At 41.1% G+C, this 13,043-nt stretch overlaps 1 protein-coding gene across 1 annotated transcript in view; it reads left to right on the forward strand.

The window, feature by feature from the left end:
- LOC101980089 (alpha-1-inhibitor 3-like) overlaps window positions 1–13,043 on the forward strand; it is a 54,283-nt gene that overhangs the window by 14,075 nt on the left and 27,165 nt on the right. Inside the window, exons 9-15 of the mRNA XM_026788297.1 lie at window positions 4,315–4,432; window positions 4,592–4,701; window positions 5,157–5,318; window positions 6,737–6,967; window positions 7,083–7,146; window positions 9,326–9,474; window positions 10,589–10,738. Coding sequence (XP_026644098.1) covers window positions 4,315–4,432; window positions 4,592–4,701; window positions 5,157–5,318; window positions 6,737–6,967; window positions 7,083–7,146; window positions 9,326–9,474; window positions 10,589–10,738 — 984 coding nt within the window. The remainder of the gene's footprint in view (window positions 1–4,314; window positions 4,433–4,591; window positions 4,702–5,156; window positions 5,319–6,736; window positions 6,968–7,082; window positions 7,147–9,325; window positions 9,475–10,588; window positions 10,739–13,043) is intronic.

Raw genomic sequence — 13,043 nt, forward strand, 5'->3', positions numbered from 1 at the left:
ATCGCAGGCATTTGCTCTCTTCATTGTGATGAGTTGTGGATCTCTATCATGTCTTTAGAGATTGAAAAACAAGAGTATTTGATGAGGGGTAAGATCTACACGTATCTGAAGTATAAGGAAAAGTCTTTGGAATATAATAAGGAGCTATATTAGTTTAGGAAAATGACAGTGGTGGCTCCCCCCCCCCAAGAGTCTATGTGACTGTTGAAGTTGTCCATTTCTTATTGGTTTAACATTTGTATTTTCAATGAATGTAGAAATTTGTCCATTTGTTTTAGGTTTTCTAAATAATTAATGTAGTACAGGTTTTTAAAGTATTCGTTTACAATCGTCTAAATCTCTTTAATAACTGTGTAATGTTTCCTTGTAAATTTCTGATTCTGTTAATTTGAGTAATTTCTTTCTGTCTTTTGGTTGATTGTTTCAAAGGTCTGTTGATCTTATCTTCATAAATAACCATATCTTGGACTCATTAATTCTTTTTATTCTCTATTTCTATTCTACTAATTTCTGTCCTAGTCTTTATTATTTTTCCCATTTATTAATATTGAGTTTCTTTTTCAAATCCTTGACTTCTATCATCAAGTCATTTATTTATGTGATTTTTCTTCTTTTTTATGCCAGTATTCAGATCTGAAAATGTCCATCTTAGGACTGCTATGAATGTGTTCCAGAGGTTTTATTGTGCTGTGTTTTCATTTCACTTAATTTCAGGATTTTTTAATTTTTCTTTTTATTTCTTCTTTGATTCACTCATTATTCAGTAGTGGGCTGTTTCATTTCCATGAGTTGGTGTAATTTCCAGAAATTCTTTTGCTGTTGGTTCTAAGCTGTATTGCATTGTGGTCAAATAGGAAGGCCTAGGTTATTTAAATTTTCAACAAATATGTTTGTTCAGATTTGTTTTGTGTCCCAGTTTGTAGTCTATTTTACAGAAACTTCCATTTGTTACTTCAAAGAATAATAAGTATTCTTTGGTGTTTAGGTGGAATATTCTATAGATATAGATTAGCTTTATTTAATGTATGATGTCATTTAATTTTGATGCTTCTATGTTTATCTTTGGTCCAGATGCCCTAATAGGGGAACTGAGGTTTAGAAATCAACTGTAACTACTGAATTGGGCTTCATTTGTGTCTTGAAGTCCAGTAGTATGGTTTTTATGAAGGTGTGTGTACTAGAGTTTAGCTCATATATGTTTACAATTGTAGTGTCAATTCAGTTAATTGTTCCCTTGATAGAAATAAAGTATTCCTCTTTTTCTCTTCTCTATCCTTGAAGATAAAATGAGCTTCTTGTAAACCACAAAAAGACCAATTTTGTTTCCTAACCCATTCAACTGTCCTGTGTCTTTTGATTGTAGAGTTAAATCCATTAATATTTAAAGTTGTCTCTGGAAGGTATCTGTTGATTGCTACCATTTTATTATTTTGTTGATATTTGTGTTTAATCCTATTTCATATTATAATAATCATAGCTTCATTTTTTCTTTTCAGTAGACTATTACCTCTGCTTATTACCCTCCTCAGTCCAAAATATTGTTTCTAGTATTCTCTGTATGGCTGGTTTGATGGACATTAATTCTTTTAGCCTGTTTGTCACTTCGAAGTCTTATCAGTTTTAAGATCTTCTTGAGACTTGTGAGTTGTTTCCTTCCTGAGCCTTGTAATTCTTGTTTATGTCCTGGGTCTTAGTGAGCCTCCTTCCAGACAGAATGTTTAAACTCAGATGAAATTCCTATACAACACCCTGGAAATTATTATTTTTTATCGAGATGGCCAATTAATGAGTGTGTAGTACTAAAGTCGCCCATTATGATTGCGTCTGGATCTATCTATTCTTTCCTTAGTAGTATTTCTTTTATGAAATTGATGCATTGATGTGTTTATTTAGTATCCTCTTTTTGGTGTATTCATTTCACTAATAGGTAGTGAGTTTTTATTTCTTGTAACTAATTTTGCACTGAAGTCTATTTTATCATTTATGAGTATTGATTACTCCTGATTCTTATGAGCTTTGGATTTTCTTATCTGTTCTTTTTTCTCTGTCTTAGTTAGGATTTCTATTGCTATGAAGAGACACCATGACCACAGCAAGTCTTATAAAGGAAAACATTTAATTAAGTAGCTTACAGTTCATAGGTTAATCCATTATCCTCATGCCATCATGCCTGGCAGCAGGCAGATAAACATGGTGCTAGAGAGGTAGCTGAGAGTTCTACAACTTGAGCAGGCAACAGGAAGTGTTCTACAGTACTGGGCATGGCTTGAGCATATAAAGACCTCAAAGTCTGCCTCCACAGTGGCACACACTCTCTAACAAGGCCATACCTACTCCAACAAAGCCACACCTCCCAATAGTGCCATTCCCTGTGAGCTTAAAGGGGTCAATTATATCCAAACTATCATACTATTTTTTCATGTTTTCTTCTAACTAGTTGTCCTGTGTCCCCTAGAGAGTTAAAATCATTTGTATTTGAGTTTGTTTGTTGACAATTATGTATTTGTTTGTTTATGTGTTTATTTGCTATGATTTTATTGGATGTTCTGGTTGGTTCACATGCTATTTCTCTTTTATTATCCAGCACATCTGCTGCCAACTTTCCCATTCCTGTCCTGAGCTGATAATAACAACACCACATTGTGTTTGTCTGAATCCTCTTTGAGGCCACTAGCCATTTCCCAAGCTAGACAATTAGATTATTGGGCCAGCATTATGACAGTTTCAGTGTTCTGGGATTTAGTTAGTGAGGAGTTGTGTTCTTTCATAGTTGTCATATTGCCTTGTTTCATGTTTTCTGTTTCTTCATCGTGATCTACATATCTCCTCCAGTTTTATTTGGGGGTCTTCTAAATAAGCAGTTTTCACTCAACAGCCCACTACCCACTGCTGTTCAGAGACAAGAAAACAAACTGCTATACCACCAGGAAACCAAAGACAATAGAGTGATACAACTTAAATAAAATAAAGTGCAGTGCTATGCCAGCAATCACTGTAGAAATGAAAACGGAAGGCAACGTAAACTGTGAAGTTAAAATTGAATTAAGAGCTGGGCGGTGGTGGCACATGCTTTTAATCCGAGCACTCAGGAGGCAGAGGCAGATGGATCTCTGTGAGTTCAAGGCCAGCCTGGTCTACAGAGCGAGGTCCAGGACAGGCACCAAAAGTCATAGAGAAACCCTGTCTCTAAACAAAAACAAAAAAAAAAAATAGCTGGATGGTGGTCTCACACCTTTAATCTGCGCACTCAGGAAGCAAAGACAAGTGGAGCTCTGTGAGCTCAAGGCCAGCCTGGGCTACAGAGTGAGTTCCAGAACAGGTTCCAAAGCTGCAGAGAAACAAACAAAAAGCAAAGTAATATAATTCTGGCGGCCCTTCTCTTTCACATTTCAGAATAATATCTGTCCTGTCCTTTCTCCTCTGAAGACTTTTCTCAATCACAGAGCCACACCGAGGCAACACCTAAGCCCCCATTACACATCTGGAAATAGATTTCACTTTCTTTTTTCTCTGTAAGTTTTTCTTTTTTTTTCTTTTTTTTTTAATTTATTTATTTATTAAGGATTTCTGCCTCCTCCCCGCCACCGCCTCCCATTTCCCTCCCCCTCCCCCGATCAAGTCCCTCTCCCTCATCTGCTTGAAGAGCAATCAGGGTTCCCTGACCTGTGGGAAGTCCAAGGACCGCCCACCTCCATCCAGGTTTAGTAAGTTGAGCATCCAAACTGCCTAGGCTCCCCCAAAGCCAGTATGTGCAGTAGGATCAAAAACCCATTGCCATTGTTCTTGAGTTCTCAGTAGTCCTCATTGTCTGCTATGTTAATGTCCTGACGAGGTGGCCAAGTGGTTAAGGCGATGGACTGCTAGATTTCACTTTTTTTTAACCAGAAAAATCTATTTACTGGTACTTGGTATCAAGCCAACAGTTTCACGCCTACTAGTAAAATGTACCACTGAACTATACCCAAGCCTGTAGTTGCTGTTTTAAATAATACAAAGTGATTATTAAGTCCTAATGACATACAAGAAAGCTGTCTGATTACATTCTCATTGTGAATTTACTTAGTACTCTTCATTGTCTATGAAGACAATCACTATTTTTGTAGATGACAAAGCCGAGGCAGCTTTGTGCCTGGCTCATGACCGTGGCACCCATCAGCTCAGTGTGTGAGCTGAGTCCCGGTGCTTATGACCGGAATGCCATGCCATAAAGCACCAAGCACCCACGTGTCTCAATGAAGCCCTCACGCGTAGGTTGGAGCTGCCCATCGATCTGAACACTGTGCCTTCTTTCCTTGTTTTTATCTTGAATATCAGCTAGACAGCAATGGCTGCACCACACAAGAAGGAAACATCAGCATGTTTGAATTAAAGCAAAGGTATTATAGAGTCCAGCATCTTCAAGTGGACGCGAAGGTTATAGAAGAAGGGACAGGTACGTGAGTAACCTGAGAATATGGAGAAGGAGGCTCTGAAAACTCACACCTGTTCACGTCAACAGTGGTTTAAGTGGTGTTGAAAAAGGATGTAAAATGCAAATAATTCTTTTCTAACTGGCTTGGGCTTTCAATGATGCTACTAATTTCTCTTTCAGGATTCGAGTTCACTGGATCTAGGAGAACTGAAATTGAAAGAACAACAACCAAACTCATATTCGTGAAAGCAGACTCACACTTTAAATACGGGATTCCATTCCTTGTGAAAGTAAAGCACTTTTGGATTCATAGATGCTTGGGCTGTATTGTGGCTCCTCAACCCAGGCCATTCTGCTCGGTGTTCGACTTGTCTGACCTCACTGCTTGCCAAACAGGAATTTAGCTTGCTGGTAGAGCTTGTACTTCACATGGTCAAGTGCATGAGTTCAATTCTCAGAGCTAAACTGAAAACCTAAAAAAAGTTATCAGGATATCCCAAATCTAAAGCTTATGTAGCAAAATTGATATTTGTAATTACTGTCCTTGAAAACCTTAAACCCCAAAGCCCCTGGCTTTCATTGCACATCCAGTTCTACTAAAGTGTTAGATGTTTGTAAAATATTTTTTGCATGCTGTTAGTTGGTGCATCTTTTGAGATCTTTATATAATATTGAAACACGTTTTTCTCTTATACTTTGTGTATCATCATCCCTAGACTATACTTTTCTTCCTTGTTCAACTCAGGTCCGTCTAGTGGATCCCAAAGGAGACCCCGTCCCAAATGAGCAAGTCTTCATCAAACCGCAGGAACTTGGCTACACGAATGTTACTACCACGGATCAGCATGGCCTGGCAAAGTTCTCCATCAACATCACCAACGTTGACATACATTCCCTCACTATCAAAGTGAGTCAGAAACAGGGGCACGAGACACATAGTGAAGCTTTGGAACAGCTGGGACTCGATAGTGTGCAGCTTAAGGAAGAAGTATTCCCACGCCAAGCTGTCTCATTTTAGGACAAAACGCAAATGGTTTCTAATAAGCAATAAGAGCATAAGCAAAGGGCGACAGAAACAAGTGCACACATTATGAATATGTGCTATTTTTTAATTACACATTTAATTAATAAGCATGTCTATTAAGATAACATTTTAATTAGCTAAATTGATTAATTAATGTGTTATTTTTAATTAGCATAGAAAAGAACAGGTTTCACTATGGCATTTTCAAACATTTTGTTGCTTGGTCCTCCTCCCCAGTTATCTCTCCGTCTCCCCACCCCCCACTCGCACGCTTCTGCCTCCAGTCATCTGCTCTCCATACCCACACCACATCCTTCAGATTTCTACTGTGCTGCTCTTTGATCTTCTTTCTCAGGCTTGGGCCTCATCTCCTTTCTTTCTCATCTTACTTCTTTTTTCTTTTTCCCCAGACTCCCTTTCTACTGCTTTAGTAATGAAATTTATCTCTAACTTTTTTGCATGTTTTAAAAAACGTTTCATTGATTCCTTGTGGATTTCACATCATGCATCCCAACCCCACTCATCTCCCCATCCCCTTGCTTCTGCCCTCTGTTCTTGCAATGCCCCCCTCAAAAAAAATTTAAAAGTAAAACAAATAACAAACAAACAAACAAACAAAAACAGAAAAAAAACACCAAAAAAAAAATCTTGGTGTGGAAGCTGTAGTGTGCCCCCAGTGAGTCACACAGTAAACCCTTAGTCCCTACATCTTATAAGTGTTCATTGCAATGAGTCGTTGGTCTGGTTCAAGGCCTCTGGCTTCTGCTACACTATCAATACTGGGCCCCAAATCTGGTTTTCCAGTACCTGGCCTCAAAGCCAATGAAGCACATAAAATGTTATGTAGTTTTTTTTTTAAGTATTTATTTATTTATTATGTATACAATATTCTGTCTGTGTGTATGCCTGCAGGCCAGAAGAGGGCACCATACCTCATTACAGATGGTTGTGAGCCACCATGTGGTTGCTGGGAATTGAACTCAGGACCTTTGGAAGAGCAGGCAATGCTCTTAACCTCTGAACCATCTCTCCAGCCCAAAATTAATTAATTAATTTATTTATTTATTTATTTATTATGTATACAATGTTCTGTGTGTATGTCTGCAGGCCAGAAGAGGGCACCAGACCTCATTACAGATGGTTGTGAGCCACCATGTGGTTACTGGGAATTGAACTCAGGACCTCTGGAAGAGCAGGCAATGCTCTTAACCACTGAGCCATCTCTCCAGCCCCCGTATGTTATGTAGTTTTATACGTCTAATTTTTAAAACGATTAATGACAAAATGTGTTGTTTCTCCAGGTCTACCACAGGGAGGAAAGTCCTTGTCATTTTTCCCCTTGCGCAGCTGTCGAATACGCAGAGGCGCAGCACGTAGCCCACAGTGTCTACTCCTACAGCTGGAGCTACGTCCACCTGGAGACCGAGGCGGGTGGCGTCTTGCCCTGCAGTCAGACTGAGACAATCCGGGCACATTTTATTCTGAAGGGGCCAGTCTTGAGAGTGCTGAGAGAACTCACTTTTTATTACCTGGTGAGTTCTAGCTCCACGCTGAGAAAAACAAAGAGTCTTTTCACCTCCTGACCGTGCCTCTCCTCCTGCCGTGTAAAATTTCGATGTAAGCTTGGAAACCACTTTTTAATCTCAGGTCATGGCCAAGGGCAGAATTATCCGGACTGGAAAGCACACACACCACACGGAGCCAGGAGAATGTGAGTGAGTCCCACCCAGTAGCGCGTCTCCACTGAGTTCCCCACAATATCACCAGAGAGATCTCAGCACTGAACAGCTAAGGATACTCCATGATGCTTGTGTGTCACGGTAAACACCCTCCACAGCCGGAAGTCCAGGTTCTGCCATCTCAAGTAGGTTATCTCTTCAGGATGGATGAGTCTCAGACCCCTTCCGTGGGTCTCATTCAACATGGTGAAATTTCTATTCTGAAGAGGTAACCCCCGAAAATACAAAGTACTCCAAGATACACCCCAAGTGAGGAATCTATGCATTTACAAACAGATTATCACCACCAAGGCAAAAGGTGTTATCTTAGTGTCAACCCCCCACCAAAATCTGGAGGGTTCCAGCCTTTGTCTTTAGGCCAGTCAAGATGCACCAGTTTTTATCCATTTGATTCATTTTTATTGTTTTAAACTGTGTGTGTGTGTGTGTGTGTGTGTGTGTGTGTGTACGCACACTCTTATGAGTAAGTATGTGCAGATCAGTCAAAGTCAGAGGCATCAGATCCCCTGAAGCTGGAGTTACAGAGAGTTCTGAGCAGCCTGATGTGGGTGCTGGGAATCAAACTTGGGTTCTCTAGAAGAGCATCAAGTGATCTTAAACTTCTGAGATATCTCTCCAGTCCTTTGCTTTTATTTTTAAAGATATTTTATTTATTCTTTGAAGGTTACATATATTTATACAATGTATTTTTGATCTATTTATTTCATATTCTCACTGAAGTTTTCCCTTCCTCATCTCCTCCCATTCCCTCCCCCACCCCCTAAATCCACTCCTCCTCTGTTTCTGTCCAACAGGCCTCACGTGGACGTCAGGAAGACATGGCACGTCAAGTTGTGGTAAGACTAAGCACCTCCCTTGTACTAAGTCTGGGCAAGGCGACCCAGCATGAGGAATGGGCTCCCAAAAGTCATCCAAAGCATCAGGGACAGCCCCTGTTCCCATTGTTAGGAGTCCCACAACTAGACCAAGCTACACAATTGTCACATATATGTAGAGGGCCCAGGTCAGTAACACCCAGGCTCTCTGGTTATTGGCCCAGACTCTGAGTTCCTATGAGCCAAGTTAATTGATTTTGTGAGTTGTGTTCTTGTGGTGTCCTTGAACCCTCTGACTCCTACAGTTCTTCCTCCCTCTCTTCAGAGAAATTCCCCGAGCTCAGCCTAATATTTGGTTGTGCGTCTCTGCATCTGTTTCCATCAGTTACTGGATGAAGATTCTCTGGTGACGGTTGGGATAGTCACCAATCTGATGACAGGAAATGGCCAGTTTGGGCTACATATCCACTATTACTAGGAGTCTTAGCTGGGGTCATCCTTATGGATTCCTGGGAGTTTCCCGTGCACCAGGTTTCTACCTGACCCCAAAATGTGTCCCCTTCCCAGTCATCTCTTTCAGTACTCTCCCCCTCCATCCACTCTCCCACACAATCCCTCAAGTTCCCATCACCACCTGCCCCCAGGCCACCATGAGATAGCTTCTATTTCCCCTTTCCAGGGAAATCAATGTGTCCCGTCCCCCTTTGAGCCCTCTCTGACCAACTCTAAAATCTATTTATCTATTTAATAAAATATCCAATTACTTTTTCTATGAACACTAAATAGGAGTCATAATACCCATCTTGCGAAGGTTTATGAATCTGCTCAGATGCACCAGAAGCAATAACAGAGACTTCTAAAATTGCATAATCTTCTCTCAAGAAATGGAAATGCAGTGAGCATTTCATTAACTCCAAAGATATGCGTATTATTTCCAAATGTAGCTTGCTCCTCTGAGATCAAGCTGTCATCTATATTCTACTTCTTCTGATCTTAATAATAAATGAAACATCAGGCAAGGGTTGTTTCAGCCCTTTTCATAACAGGAGTATCTAACAGATGCTGTTTGGGATGTTAGGGGGTAAAAGAGTTAAGAGCTTAGTATATGATTAGCTATAAATAAGCACTATAGCCTTCCATGGTAAACATCTTGGTGGGATGCTGTGAGCATCCCACACCCTCCTGAGATCATTAGCATGCGAACAGTTAACCACGGAACAGACCAGATGTGAGAATGTCTTCCACATACAGATAGTCCCCCAGATCCCTGTGTTTAGCTATTTGGGCTTTCCTGACAGTATTCTGACCCATGCCTGCCTCTTTCCATTCCCCACAGCTCCAGTGAAAGGGAACTTTGCCCTGGAGATCCCTGTAGAGTTGAGCATGGCGCCCGTGGCTAAGATACTCATCTATGCCATCTTGCCTGATGGAGAAATGATTGCAGATTCTGCAAACTTTGACATTGAAAAGTGTCTTCCCAACAAAGTGAGTGACTTATTTCTAAAAATCTCTATTTAAAAAAGAAAACCACCTCTTAAGGATACAGATTTCATAAACTAAACCCAGGAGCAGGTGTGCGCCTCAGTGCAAAGATACAGATGGCACTGGAGTGCCAGATTTTAATTCACAAACCCCCAAATGGCTGGAGGTTGGCGAGAGAGAAAGGAAGGAAGTGGGGAACAAGAGAGGGGAACTGAACACTTTTAATAGCTTGCTAACTACTTCAAAGTCAGATAACTTAAAATTTTTACTGTATTTATCTACATGTGCAATGTGCACATGAATGCACACATGTGGAGGAAAGAGAACAATTTTTCAATGCCTGTCTCCTTCCACAGGAGTCTAGGAGATCAAATTCAGGACATCAGACTCATGGCAGGTGCCTTTACCCAGTGAGCCATCTCATAGGCCCTTAATGTCACATAGTGTTATGCAAGACCAGTAATAGAATCCAGGCCTATCAATTGTTAGTGTACTTCCTTTTCCTCCAGTTTTTCATTATGATTTTTTATGTGTGTAATAAAGACATAGGGCCTTGCTATTACTAAATTTTATGATACGACACTATTAAATCATAGATCCCAACACTCATGTGACAAACCAGGCATGACTGGTGACTCCTATAGCCCCAGTGCTGTGGAAGCCAGAGGCAGGAGAATTGCTGGAACTTGACAGCTGCCAGTTTAGCCCAGGTTTCTGTCTATAAGGTAGAGAGTGAGAGAAGGGCGCCCGCATCTTCCTCTGGCCTCTGCCTGGTGCATGGGTACATGCATGGGTACATGCAAGGGTACATGCACCTGCACACACGTGTGCATGACACCGTACTCACATACATGTGCACACATACCAAAAATGAGGTAGTTGCAAGAATTTCAAGGAGCCAAAATAGTCGTTTATTGCTTTTGAGTTTGACTGACACAACTCCCATCTTCCTAAATCAATCCCAATGATGAAAAAGGAAGCGAAGAGCCTCGGCTGATCTCCCAACAGTCATGATCTGGCAAGCAGATGTGCACGCAGAGGTAGAGGGTGACTCAAGTGGCAGGCTTCCGGGTTGCAAGAGCAGGAAGCTGGCTAAGCCTGATTCCCCTTCCCACAGGTGGACCTGAGCTTCACTCCAGCCCAAAGTCTTCCTGCCTCACACGCCCATCTGCAGGTCACAGCTTCTCCTCAGTCCCTCTGTGGCCTGAGAGCCGTGGACCAAAGCGTGCTGCTCCTGAGGCCTGAAGCTGAGCTCTCCCCTTCCTTGGTGAGTCTTTATCATCCTCTGTCCAAGAGAGGCCAGAGGTGAGGCTCCAGGTGCTGGTTCTGATAAAAACAGTAGTCATTCAGACTCTAGGACGCTTTAATGTAAAAATACCGCATTTAATGCTAAAGGCATCGCTAAGGGAGCTCTTCATTATAAAACCCCAAAGAACAGCTCCAAAAACTTATTGACTGATAAACTCTAGACAAAGCCTGAAGCAAAGCACTCAGTGGGTTGTAAAGCCTGTGTGCCCCAGGTCCTCTGTGTCCTTACTGCTCCTCTCCCACCCCAGGAGTGGCTGCCCCCTAGCACTTCCCGATGGAGCTTTTCAGAGAGATGCTGTCTGTGGGAGCCAAACAAAACCATTTACACAGATGGAATCTTGGGCATCTCAAGAGTTCCCCAAATAAGAAAAATACATAATGCTTTGAATTAAAAACACTACAAGGAGGTTCTCAATTTGCTCTGAAAATTCTCAGATGTGCAACTGAAACCATAACCATAGCAAAATTCTTCTTCATATTGAAGTAAGAGTGGGCTTTAGTAAGGAAAATTACATATCATGTAATAGTTTAAAAAAATTATTGACACTGGCTAATAGCCTATTTTAAAATGTATGTAAGGTGCATATGTAACCTTTAGTCCAGACAACGCTGGGGAGTAACCAGTCTTCGACTAATGCGCAAGGTAAACCAGCATTTACTTTCATTTTAATGGTGGAATTTTATGGCGCACATGCAGAAAACAGCTGAGGAAGGAATGACTAAAATGCTTTACTGTTAGAGTCTGACTTTCCCCCAAATCTATTAAATAAAAGATTTCTTGAGGAATTGCTTTAGCTGACAAATACTGGCAATTAGTTAAAAAAAAAAAAACAAGCAAGCAAACAAACAAAAGCATGCATGGCTTCCCAAGGGGACTCAACAAAGTCTGACACATCACTTTGAGGCAGGACCAAGGCCCTCCACCCTATATCTGGACTGAGCAAGGTATCCTTTCACAGGGAAAGGACTCCAAAAAGCCAGTCCAAGAACTAGGGGTAAATCCTGGTTCCACTGCCAGTGGTCTCACAGACTGTCCAAGCCACAAAGTTGTCACCCACATTCAGTGGCCTAGTTTGGTCCCATGTGGGTTTGCCTGCTATCAGTTTGGAGTCAGTGAGCTCCCACTAGCCCAGGCTAGGTGTTTCTGTGGTTATCCCCTTCATGGTCTTGACCTTTATTATCGCTCCTCCCTCCCTTGGGCTGGTCTCCACCCTGAGCTATCCAAGCTTTAGCTGTTCATTCTTTCAATGATTACAGCTAGTTCTTAAATATTTTATTTCACATTCTCTATTAGTCTTTGAAAGTCTTGGCCTTCCTTCATCTTTAGCAGTGTCTGTTTGTTCTTCTTACTATAAAGCAGCATGATAAAACTGATTAGGCAGACCCCTCCTATCTTCATCTTGCCTACAGAACTATATGATTACTGTATCAAATCCTTAGAAAGTCTTTACTTCTATAAACAAAAATTATGGCTTGTTATTAAATCCGATGGTGTGCTGTGGCCATATTTCCTCTCATTTGTACATCCCGACATATAATCATTCCTTTTCATGTTTGCTTTAGGGTCATCCTCCCCCTCACTCGATTTCAGCTCTCTGGCAATTCTTCTGTTGTCCCCACTGGAGCTCTCTGTCACCCTGCTGCTCTCTTCTTGGCTGACTTCTGTAACACAAATGTTCACCCCTATTCGGGGAAGTTCCTTCAAAATTCCCTGTGTTTGGTTCACTGTTTTCTACCTTGCTATGACTTCTTTTCAGGCCGCTGACTCCCGTGGGCTTTAAGCATGTGGTGGTACTGTTCTGAGAAGAGTGACTCAGAGACGAACTTCTTTTGCACCTCTGGGTATCTATACTTACAGTAATAATTAATACTTCGAAATGGGACAAAACGTTAGCCAAGAAATCACGTTCCCTGAAAACTCGGGAGACATTGGGTCTCTGGATTTATATCTTCCTAAGCTAGTGCTAAAATGCACAAAGCCATTAATTCTGCATCTTTTATTTTATTTATTTTCTCTCTGTAATCTTTTAAGATCTCTTATGTATATCTGATCTCCAGAATATTCACTAGAATGTGAGGCCGTGGAAAGCCAGGGGTTCTCACTGTGTCCTGGTGAGCCTGTGGGTCTTTTCTGACAGTACTGTTTTAAATGCATGAGATAAAACATGTAAGAAGACAAGAAATGACAGTCACAAAAAATATGCCCTCTATGAAATAACAGTCCACATAAGCCACAATATCAATATAAATCATCATCGAACAAG

The sequence above is a fragment of the Microtus ochrogaster genome, unplaced genomic scaffold (assembly GCF_000317375.1).
Source record: "Microtus ochrogaster isolate Prairie Vole_2 unplaced genomic scaffold, MicOch1.0 UNK1, whole genome shotgun sequence".
Taxonomy (NCBI): domain Eukaryota; kingdom Metazoa; phylum Chordata; class Mammalia; order Rodentia; family Cricetidae; genus Microtus; species Microtus ochrogaster.